Below are 11,144 nucleotides of genomic sequence, written 5' to 3' on the forward strand. Positions count from 1 at the left end.
GGTTGTGGCTGGGGACTGGAAGGATGAGGAGAGCAAAGCCATGAGCAGCCACTGAGGGTCCCACCACCTTGCCTGTGCCCAGGGACTGAAGGGGGTTCAGGTTTGCTCCCAAGTCCCACCTCCCCATGGTGTGGAGGTGTTGGTCATCCCTTGTGCTATCAGCCCTGGGGGAGCCACCCAAGGGAGTAGAAATGGTCCAGGACTGTCCCTGCCCTGCCAGGCTTGGTGTCCCCACATTCCCATCCCTGCCCAAATGGGGCTCAGCATCCCCATTCCCACACCCTCATCCCTGCCCTGGCCAGGTTCAGCATCCCCATCTCTCCAACCTCATCCCTGCCCCATCAGGCTCCGTGGCTCAGTGTTCCTGTCCACACATCCACATCCCTGCCCTACCTGGCTTAACATCCCCATCCCTCCATCCTCATCCCTGCTGTGGCCAGGCTCAACGTCCCCATCTCTCCATCCCCACCCCTGCCCTGCCAAGTTCAGCATCCCCATCCCCACGTCCCCAACCCCACGGCACCAGGCAGTTTACGCCACCCTCGATGTTTGCAGTGCACACTTGGGCAGCGAAGCGTTTTGGCACACGCTCGAGGCATCGCTGTGCCACCCCGTCGTGAGCTGAGCTGTGGGTGTGCAGCCACCTCGAAAGCTGCTTTCAGGGGTGGCCATCTCAAGGGTGGGTTGGCAGCGCAGCAGCTCACCTGCTCCTCAGCCGCCCTGGCCCCACCGCCTGTTTACATTTGCGCTGTGCTTCGGATCTTTTCCATCTGGGTCTGAGCAGCCTCCCCGGCCCTGCTCCCTCCTGCAAATGTAAATGTTTATGGGTGAGTCAGTGTGGGCGAGGGGACCTGCAGGCAGCAGCAGTGGCTGTCCCTGGATGGGATGCCCCTGGCCGTGGGCTCCTGGGTGATGCCACCCTGCTCTGCTTCCATCGTGTCCCCACACATGTGGATACCGGTGCCCTGCTGTGCCAAAATGCAGCCGCAGGTGTTTGTGGCTCAGCCAAAATGGGCACGGAGGTTTATGTGCCCCCAGGCTGTCAAGGCCAGGCTGGTGAATGGGGGACCACTGTCACCCCCCACTCGTCCAGCCCTTCCTCTCAGAGGTAAAGGGATGCTCCCATCATCTGGCTCATCCAGCCTCTGGCCCTGGTCCAGGTGAGGGTGAGGCTGGTAGGTCCTGAGACGGTGGTGGGTGCAGGTCAGAGGGATTGCTCCCGCTCTCACCCAGCCCTGTGCCTGCCCTGCACCTACCGCTCTGGGAGCCCAGTGAGCAGCGAGGATAAACTTTCCTCCACCACCGAAGCACAAGCCGGCTGCCAGGAGCCGGGAATCGCCCTATTTGGCATAGTCAGCAGGTCCTGTCGGGCTGCCATCTCCCAGCTCACGACGGAGGAATCTGCAGGGAGCCAATGCGCGTGGCTGCAGTGCTGCCCGGGCTCCAGCCAGTGTCACGGCAGGACCCTCGGGGCACGCCGCCCCAGCAAGCTGCTGTGCCACGCAGTGGGAGGGCAGTGTGTGGTGCATGGGGCTGTGCGCGGTATGGGGCTGTGCGTGGGGCTGCGGACGATGCTGTGCGTGACACTGTGCATGGTGCTGGGCATGATGGTGGCATGATGCTGTGCATGGTGCTTTGCATGGCGCTGTGTGTGGCATGGTGCTGTGCATGGTGCTCTGCACACCGTGGTGCAGCTCTGCAGGATCAATCCCCCTCCGGGTATTTCGCTGGCACAGCAAAGTGCAGCCCCACAGAGCAAATTACAAGCAGAGCAGGGACGAAATGTCTCAAATTGCAGGTTACCTCAGGCTGGCTGTGCCACAGAGCCGAGCCCTGTGGGTCCCCACATTCCAGCTGCCCCAAATTACAAAGTGGGGCCCGGGCGGCACAGCCCTGCCCAGCGCCGAGGGGTCGAGCCCTCCCCAGCCGCAGGCAAAAACGGAATCGTAATGGCCAGTGTGTGCTGGCACCAGGGGCTGCCCATCCCTGCGCCTCTGCCACCCCGGGAAGAGCCCAGGGCAGGGTCAGGGTCCCCAGATGGGGGGCAGTGGGGACCACAACTGGGGAAGGGTCAGGGCCCTGGACAAGGAGGGATGGGGACCCTGGACAAGGAAGCTCAGCCCAACGCTGGCATCGCTGGGCACATGGTGGGGAATCACAGTCCTATCCCTAACTGGGTGAGTCAGGATGCTGCTGGCACTCCTCCAGGCCAGGTCGGCTCGGCAGCGCGGCTGCCCTTGCACCCCTCAGCCTCCCCTCGCCTTTCCCCCTTCACCTCTAAGATTTCAGTGCTGATCACTTAAGGCTGGGAAAAGCTGCTCCAGCAGCTGCACGGAGCCGCCGTCTGCAGACAGTTGACAGACCAGTTATTTCTGGGCTCCACGATTACGTTTGGCGACGCTGGGAGAAACCCAAACGGCGCCGGTTCCCTTCCAGCTTCCTGGTGTCAGTGGCAATGGGAATGGGTTCCGTCACCCCCAGCCCCATGGTGGCTGCCATCCCTAGGCGCCAGCAACGGCTTTTGGGGGGATCTGGCCGGGTCCCCAAGGAAGACGCGGAGGCGAATAGCAAGAGGATGAGGTCACCCGTCGGCGGCTGCAGCCTCTTGAGCAACTTCAGCTGAGGCAGAGGGGACCGCGGGGTGGGGGGTGGGCAGAGCAATGCTGGGCAGGGGTGCCTACGCTGGCGCGTTTCCAGGCTGGGGTGTTTAGGAAATGGTCTCCTGAAATGAAGTGGGGGTGTCCCAAGCCCTGTCTGTCCCCATGCCACTCTGCCAGCCTCCAATAATGCCAGGGCACCAAGCCCGACATCATCCCCTTCCCCCTCGGCCGCTGGGTGCTGCGTGGCCTTGGTGGCCATGCCCCACTGGCTCGTGACCGTGCCCCGGTAGGATGGCAGGGTTTGGGCTTGCAGGGCTGGGCGCAGGGACAGGAGCCAGCCCTGGGCTGGGGTGCTGGGGGGCCCGGGCTCATAGTGAAAAACAGCTGGATAGGAGCTGTGCCCACTCCCAACAGGATATTGCCAGGAGGCATTTTGGGGGTGCTGGCACCCCCATCCGCCACCACAGCTCGGCCACATGGCCATAGGATGGAGTTTTACCTCCACCCTCATGGGCAAAACCACCCTTGCAACAAACCTCCCTTGTGACCCCCTTCTCCACTTGCACCCCAAAAAAGTATCCGCTTTCAGCAAGACTGCCAGGATGATGGGGGCACCAGGGCTCCCCGCCTTTTCTGGTGGGGCAAGAGTCTGGGAAGCCCCCCCAGCCCCCAGCTGGGATTTAGCTGGGAGGGGACTGGGGGCTGCCAGCCCCTTGGCGGCCTCCCGCACTCCCTCCCCAAACCGGCCCTAATGAGAACAAGCTGGTCCCAGGCTGTAGCGCAGGAGGAGGAGAAGGAGGAGGAGGAGGAGGAGGAGGAGGAGGAGGAGAAGGAGGAGGAGGAGGATCCATCCCAGCAGGCAGCAGAAAGGGGTGCAAGGAGGCGAGGTGTGCGGGATTGACCCCATCCTCCCGGCTCCCTCCCGCCGACGTGACGGCTGCAGGTGAGGTGAGGATCCCACTGGCAACACCAGCCTGGCTCCCCAGTTTTGGGGTGGCTTCTTACGGGGGCTCAGGCTGCCCTGTGGCCAGGGGTGCCATGGCAAGGGCTGGGAATGGTGCCTACTGCGGGGTATGGGATGGAGCCAGCCGTGCAGCTGTGCACCTGGGCACCATTCAGAGGCCGCTGCACCTGGACGACATCAAAATCATAACTTTCCTGAGCGTTCGGGGAGCGGAGGGAAGCGGAGCAGGGTTTGCCTGCGTCCGGCAAAACCAGAGCCAGGGACGTGCTGTGGGTCTGGGGGTGGGCGAGGATGCAGATGGGATGGGATGGGGTTGGGGATGGAGGGCTGGCAATGGCCTCAGTGACAGGCCCTGCTCATGGCACTGATTTGGGCTTCAGTCAGCCCCTCCTTGGCTGTGGCTGCTCATCAGCTCCGCTTGCTAGCAGTGAATTAATGCCTTCACCTTCCCTGGGACCCCTCTCCCTGCCACAGCTGAGGGGCCCCTCTCTGCAGCAAAGGCAGCGGAGAGGAAGGATGAAGGGGCTTGTCCCAGCCCCACAAAAACCCTTGTCCTGGCAGTGCCACCATTACTGCAGTGAGCCCAGAGCCCACGGCAGTGGCAACATTTGTGGTGAGCTGGGAGGGTCGGGGGTCTGGGGGTCCGGGGGCGCCTCCTGCCTCCGCCGCCGTTTGTTTGCTCTGGTTTAATGCAAACCAGATTTTGCAGCCAGGAAAGAGCCTGAAAGCCAAGTCCTGCTGCTGGAGTCCCTCCCAGTTTGCAGCGTTGCTGGGTTGGGTTTGTTTGGGGGAAAAATGGGAGGAGGGTTGGGATTTGGGGGACCCGAGGTTGGGGGAATTGTCCTGGGGGTCCCCACTGATGGACCTGGGGACCTGGTTCTTGAGACCTTCCCATGGGGCTGTGCGGAGGGGAGAGCTCTGAAAATGGCTCGATGGAGTTATATGGCACGGCACAGCTGAAACACGCTGCTGTCCCCAGGGGATATGCCACGACATGCTGGGGACGGTCACACCCTGCTCCCAAACCCCATGGGGTCTGGAGCCTGGCTGGGGGCTCACCCTGGCTTATCGCTTTGGGCTTTGTGTGGGGATGGGAAACATTCGTCCCATGTCCTACAATGCGCTGTGGCTGCCGGCATGGGGCAGATCCAGACCCATCCAGCCCAGAGGAGTGCGGCACAGTGAGGGGATGGAGCTGGCCTTCATCAGCGATGCTCAGGCATCCCTGGGACCCCCTGTTCACTGCACCCCAGCTCCAGGGCTGCCCTTTTGCAAAGGCTCTGGGTGGTCCTGTGCCCTCTCCCAGCACCGCTCAAGCTGCTGCAGCAGCACCAGGGTGAAATCCTGCCACCAACCTATTTTTAGCTGCACTCAAGCTGGAAATCGTTTGTAACGGTCTGCACCGGGACAAGCAGTTGGGAAATGCCATTCACGCCGGGGGCCAGCCCCTCTGCAGCGTCGCCTGTTTCAAAGTTTCCACTGGAAACCTCAATTTTTCAGGAATTTTCTAATCAACCAAATGACCGTTGTCTGAAGCCGGTTGTTGGCAGCGGCCCCAGTCCCCTCATCGTGCACACAGCGTCCCCCAGGCTTGAGCAATTTGATTCAGCTGGTTTCCATCTATTTTTGCAGTGCGCCGTTGCAAAACAAATGCAGCCCCTCGCTTGGCGTCTGGGTGAGGAAACCAGAGCTGTGCTTTCCTTTTCTTAAGGAAATTCAGCTGGGGGAATAAGCAAGTGCCTGAGCTAACCATTGACGGTTCGGTGCTTGTGCTTGTTCCCTCTGTGCCGGGGCTGCACACAGGGCTCAGGGTGGGTGCACCATGGGGCTTCGCTTGGGGCAGGCCTCGGGGGTCTCACTCCATTGGGGTGTTGACGTTTTGCCCTCTGTTCTGCATCCTGCAGGCCGCCGTGCACAGGCCCTGGGGGAGATGGTGCTGCAGCCATCGATGGGCATATGGCTGCTGCTGCTGCTGGCGGCGGCCCCAGTGTGCTCGGCAGCACCCCGGCACGCTGCAGTGCTGCCCGACGGTGGGGGCAGTGGGGATGGCGAGGAGGTCTCGGCCACACCGCCCGTCCACCATGTGACACCGGGGACCAGCCCGACAGCAGGGGACGTGGCAGGGACCACAGTCACCAACAGCTCGGCGCCGCGTGGCTTGCTGGATGGGCTCGTGGACTTCTTCAAGGAGTACATGCTGCTGGTGGTGGTGGTGGGTTCGCTGGCCTTCGTCCTCCTCTTCATCATCTGCGCCGCTGTCATCGTCCGGCAGAAGCACAAGGCATCTGCCTACTACCCCTCCTCCTTCCCCAAGAAGAAATATGTGGACGAGCAGGATAAGACAGGGGGGGCCCGGGCTTTCAATGAGGTGCCTGAGAAAGCCCCTGACCCCGGTGCTGAGGAGCCCCTCGACTGCAGCCGGCAGCTGCAGGCAGACATCCTTGCTGCTGCCCAGAACCTCAAATCCCCCCCCAAGGCGCCACTGGCCAACGGGGCCCGAAGGGAGCAGGAACACGCTCCTGAGGAGGAGGAGGAAGGAAGCAAAAAGTTAGGTGAAGAGCAACCTGCTGAACCCCCTCCCCAAAATCCAGGCACCGAGGAATCAGCAGCTGCAACAGGAGCAGGGGGTGAGGGGGCCCCCAACGCAGCCGAGGACGGCAGCCCAGCCACCCCCAGCATCTAGGGCAGGGACTCAGTCCCGGGTGAGCCCGAGGAGCCGCAGGCTCAGGCGGACGCCCCGCAGACACGCGATGGACGTGGTGGTTTGTTGCTCCATACGTACGTGGCGGCTCAGAGAAGCCCCGATGAAGCCCCGCTGTCTGCTCCCCTCCCGACCCCCCCAGAGCCCACCAACCCTTGCACTGTGGGACACTGTGCCAAAGCCGTGAGGGTTTTTTGGCAGGTGATGTTTTTGGGCAGTGCTGGAGTGCCTTCAGCCCCATCACTCCTGCTGTCCAAGGGGCTTTTCCCATCCCTGGGCGCTGTGTGGGCGCACCACTCCCAGCCCTCGCCTTCCACCACACACCGCCGGCTTTCTCCCAGATATAATTTTACTAATTAGCAGCATCCTGGCCCCTGCTGGGCGCCTGGCCAGGAGCTGCATCCTCCGGACAGAGGCATGGCACTGCAGCCTGGGGGTCTGAGCAGCCGTCCCCCCACTCTGTGGGGAGCAGGGGATCTCAGGCACCGTGGGCTGGCTGTGCTGATTGCTGTGACCACCGAGGATGGGATGACCTTGGCCATCCTTGGGGGGGTGTGGGGGTGGGGCCAAGGGAGAAGGGAAGAGGATTTAGTGGCAAGGACCCGTCCTTTCATTTTTCTGCCCCAAAGCCATGACCTGAGGGCAGCCCAGACCCCAGGTGGACTTTTGCCTTATTTTCTTAACCCCTTCAGCTAGTAATAAAGGAATTTCCTACGCAAATCTTCTTTCCTGTGTGTTTCTGCAGCTTGTGGGGTGGCCAAGGCACAGTCCCCACGTCTGTCTGCTCCACGGTCCTTCAGGGCCCTCCCAGCATCACGCTGGTGTTGGGGCACAGCCAGTTTCGGCTACGCGCGTGCCCCCAGAGCCGGGCAGGCACAGCTGGCAGCCCCCTGGCCGTGCTTTGGGGTGAAGGCTGGCTGTGCGGGTGAAGGCCTGGGAACTGGGGACACGCTTATCGTTCACAAAATCTGTATGCTGACACACCGTTTCTGAGAAACCTTTATCTTGCACCACAGCTGAGGGCAGGGGGGGCTGCAGCGCTGCCGCATGCCTTGGCACAGGGACACAGCTGTGCCCAGTGGGGGCGGCAGGCAAACCTGGAAGGCAAAACAGGCTTTTCTGCCCAGAAGGCAATACAGCCCCATACCCCTGCATCCCCGTATCCTTGCAACCCTGCATTTTGTCCCAGCCGTGGGTCAGGGAGGGATGCACCCCCATGTCCCTGCACCAGGACAGCCTTTCCCCTTGGAAGAGCACGCTGGCTTTTATCTCCCTCTTGCATTTTGCCAAAGGGCTCTCTGAGCACAAGCAGCCCATTCTGCCCAAGGCAGACATGAGCATCTGAAGTTTCTCTGGTTCTTTTTAACCGGGAAACCACAGGACTGTTCCCAGGGAGCGAGGCACATTCCTTGCTGGAGGAGGGCGGCAGGAGACAGGGGCCGTGCCGAGAGCCAGCGCCTGGCACGTGGGGTGGTGCTGAGCTGAGGCACCCAAGAGCAGCCTTGTGAGTGACAACCCACAGCAGCAACACACAGCCCGCCCTGCACTGGAAAAAAAAATTGTGGACAGATATACTGGAATGAGCCTCTTATTTTTAAATGTGGTTTTTAATGTTTTTTAAACACCCTAGGTATGAAAAAAGGCAAGTAAGGTTTCTTGGGTGGTTTAAAGTCTTAAGAGCAGGCAAAGTTTCAAAAGTGTTTTCTGTTTGTTTTGGAAATCTATGGAAATACTCCCCTGGAAACGAGTAACCACCAGAAGGCACAGGAGAGCACGGTGGCCTGGAGCAGCGGGCAAGCCACGCCAGGTCACCACAGAGCATTTAATTTTCAAGGACTGGTGTGCCCCCAGCTCCCGGGGAGCCAGCTCATGCGCCCAGCCTGCCAATCCTTGCGGAGGTGAAATCACCCGCACTCTCCCCACGACCCGTTCCACTGGCACAGCTCAGCTGCACTGTGCCCTGTGGGATGCAGAGGCATCCCCAGAGGGCACAGACCGACCCCTGCACCTCTGGGAACTTCCCCTCAGCTCTGCATCCCAGCTACACAACTCCCCTCCGGGGTTCAAACCCAAGGGTGCATTTATTCTTTTTTTAACAAAGTACTTGGCCATAGAAGACAATCCAAAACTAAGACTGTACCTTTAAGGGGAGCTTCAAAACAAACAAACCAAGCGTTAGTCACGACAGGATGTGAGCAGAAGCAAGCCCTGCTAGCACTGGGTCTGCACTTCCTGGAGTGGCAGCACCCAGCCGCTACTCACTGGGTCCCACCAGCACGCTGCCAGTGCCCTCTAGTGCCTCCTGAAGCATCCCAGCATGCCGGGAGAGGAGGAACTCACACAGAGATTGCAAAATGAAACCCCAACACAGCTGTAGTCTGCGGGCAGACACACTGCCCCACATTTGTATGCTGCACTGATACACAGGCTGATCTCCAGTTCTTACATAAACGTTAATACCAAGGCAATGTTTTCCACTAAATTCTGTACAATATTAGGCAAAACAATACAACTTCCAAAAAACTACAGCCCTTCCAGTACCGGAACAGCAGGATTTTCTCTCCAAAGAGAAGCCACTGAGTTCTCTGCAGTTGTGCAGTCTTCGTTTCAAACACTCTTATGACAGGACACGGGCTGCTGAAATACCCATATCCCAGTCGTGTAAGCACAAGAGTGACTGTACACACAGAAACAGTGACACGTTGTGCGTGAGTTGTGCGTATCTTACAGCTTCGTTTAGTAGTGCGCAGGATCCTACTAATAGCTAGAATAATTGCACTGCAAATTTAAGTGGAATGAGAACAAGCTTTACAGTCAGTTTAGGCATTGTTTGCTTTCTTCTCTGGCTCTTCTTTGTTTGGATCCTGCTTCAATCTGTAATCAGCCAAGGCAGCCTTGATTGCGTCTTCAGCCAACACTACAAACAAAACAGGACAAGTATTTCAAGAACAAAAAGTAGTTTAGAACAAAAGATGCTGCAAAAACAAGAGCAGCCACCAGTGACCCCTGCTGCAGGTAGCACCCGGCTGGCATCTTCAGTGTCAGAATCTGAATACTTACTATCAGCCTGCTGAGCTATGGAGTCCAAAAGATGAGAGAGATCTGAAAACTCTTAAAATAACCCTGAAAACTGAACATAAGCAATTTTCTCGTGTGGGCCAGCCTTAGCTGTTCCTTGTGCAGAAACTTTATTTGGAAAACAACATTCAGAAGCACCTGTGCTACTCCCAGAAGTTTCCCTCTGAAATAGAAGTTTGTATTTGAACTTTCACCATTCGGTCCTTTACTTACTAGAGCAGTGCAGTTTGACTGGAGGAAGGCAGAGTTCTTTAGCTATATCCGTGTTCTTGATTTTCAACGCTTCGTCAACCTGAAATGCAGTTAGTGTGTAGTCACAGGTCATGTGAAGTACAACACGTACTACAAACGCATTTGCTGCAAGAGTGCTTTAATACTCCAGAACCAACAGAATCCACACGGAAGAACATCTCAACTGCCAGGGGCAGTGAAGGTTGTCAGAATTAAGGAATGTCTTGGACTGAGTGGTGGTGGGAACGAACCAAAGTATACCAGTGTTACAGACTAAGTGCTGCTGGGGAAGTTGTTTTATGCTTATCTTTTATCCTAATATAGAAACACATTTCTTGTCTGGCAGAAAAAAAGAGTATAAATAAGCTAAAGATGCTCTATAACTAATCTTTCTTTCAGAGCCCATGATCAGCATGTTTTTGCTTTCTGCGTAAGACACAAAGTACTCCCCTGAAAATTAATGGAGATTCTTGGAAAAGGCAACTATTCAGGCCACTAACAGGGTTGACAGTCGCTGCTTTCTAAGTCACTATACCACACCACACCAAATCAGTACCGGGATTCCTAGGGCACCACATCCTACACATTCCCAACAGAGAACGCGAGCAGGTTTGAAGCTCTGAAGGCTTTCCGCAGTGTCCCCTCCCGCTCCGGCAGTGACCCTTACCGTTTTCCCTTTGACCCACTCTGTCGCCAGCGAACTCGACGCGATCGCCGACCCGCAGCCGAAGGTTTTGAAACGGGCATCGACGATCTTCCCGTTCTCGTCCACTTCCACCTGCGAGAGCGTCAACGGCACCTCAGGGGCGGGCATGACTCTGCCAGACGCCCCAGAGCCACCCGCTGTGTCCGGGCAGAGCCCTGGCTCCCCGGGGACACTCCGGGGCGGGGAGGGGGGCGAGGGAAGGCCGCGGTGCACCCCTGAGGGGACGGGGGCGGCTCTGGGCCTTGCAGTAGCCCCAGGCGACCCCCTGCCCCGGTGCCAGCGGGTCCCCAAGGTCACCTGAAGCTTCATGACATCGCCGCAGGCCGGGGCGCCCACCAGGCCGGTGCCCACGTTCTTGGCGTTGCGGTCGAGGGAGCCGACGTTGCGCGGGTTCTCGTAGTGATCCACCACCTGCCGGGGCACTACGTCACCAACAGCCACACGTGTCCGTGTCCCCCCGCCCTCCCCGCAGCCCCTCGCCCCTCACCTTCTTGTGGTAGCCCAGCCTAGCCGCCGCCTGCCCGGGCCCGGGCCGCAGCAGGGCGGCCCGCACCGCCCTCAAGGCCGCCATCTTGAGCTGCTGCAGGGGGGACTGGCACCGCGCCGCCTTTTTATAACCTTGGGCGGGGCGGCCCCGCCCTCTGGCCCCGCCCTCTGGCCCCGCCCCCGCCGGGCGCCCGCGTATTACCCCGAGTGCAGCGTGGGGGGGGGGGGGGGGGGGGGGGCGCCGTGCAAAGAGGGTGAATGACGAAGGACGCCTGCTGAAAAAAAAAACAAACAACACGTCGCTATCGCGAAAACGATCAATAAACCCTACATTTAATCGCGACGCCGTTTTTATCGCGGCACCCAGTGCATGTGCGG

At 59.2% G+C, this 11,144-nt stretch overlaps 2 protein-coding genes across 3 annotated transcripts; one reads left to right on the forward strand and one right to left on the reverse strand.

Moving 5' to 3' along the window:
* Nucleotides 1-3,430: 3,430 nt before the first annotated feature.
* Nucleotides 3,431-6,985, forward strand: TMEM119 (transmembrane protein 119). 2 transcript variants are annotated; one of them, XM_075110668.1, is made up of 2 exons: nt 3,431-3,548; nt 5,469-6,985. In XM_075110668.1, exon 2 carries the CDS (start codon nt 5,495-5,497, stop codon nt 6,245-6,247), a length of 753 nt encoding a protein of 250 aa, XP_074966769.1. In that variant the 5' UTR covers nt 3,431-3,548; nt 5,469-5,494; the 3' UTR covers nt 6,248-6,985. The 2 variants fall into 2 exon arrangements, with proteins under 2 accessions (XP_074966769.1, XP_074966770.1); XM_075110669.1 differs by having other exon boundaries at nt 3,435-3,543.
* Nucleotides 6,986-8,322: 1,337 nt separating this feature from the next.
* Nucleotides 8,323-10,917, reverse strand: ISCU (iron-sulfur cluster assembly enzyme). The gene is made up of 5 exons (XM_075110671.1): nt 10,768-10,917; nt 10,578-10,691; nt 10,242-10,352; nt 9,557-9,635; nt 8,323-9,182 (listed from the first exon to the last, which is right to left on the reverse strand). The coding sequence occupies exons 1-5, from the start codon at nt 10,849-10,851 to the stop codon at nt 9,085-9,087; spliced, it is 486 nt and encodes a 161-aa protein (XP_074966772.1). The 5' UTR covers nt 10,852-10,917; the 3' UTR covers nt 8,323-9,084.
* Nucleotides 10,918-11,144: the final 227 nt, after the last annotated feature.

Source organism: Phalacrocorax aristotelis, chromosome 15, assembly GCF_949628215.1.
Source record: "Phalacrocorax aristotelis chromosome 15, bGulAri2.1, whole genome shotgun sequence".
NCBI lineage: Eukaryota > Metazoa > Chordata > Aves > Suliformes > Phalacrocoracidae > Phalacrocorax > Phalacrocorax aristotelis.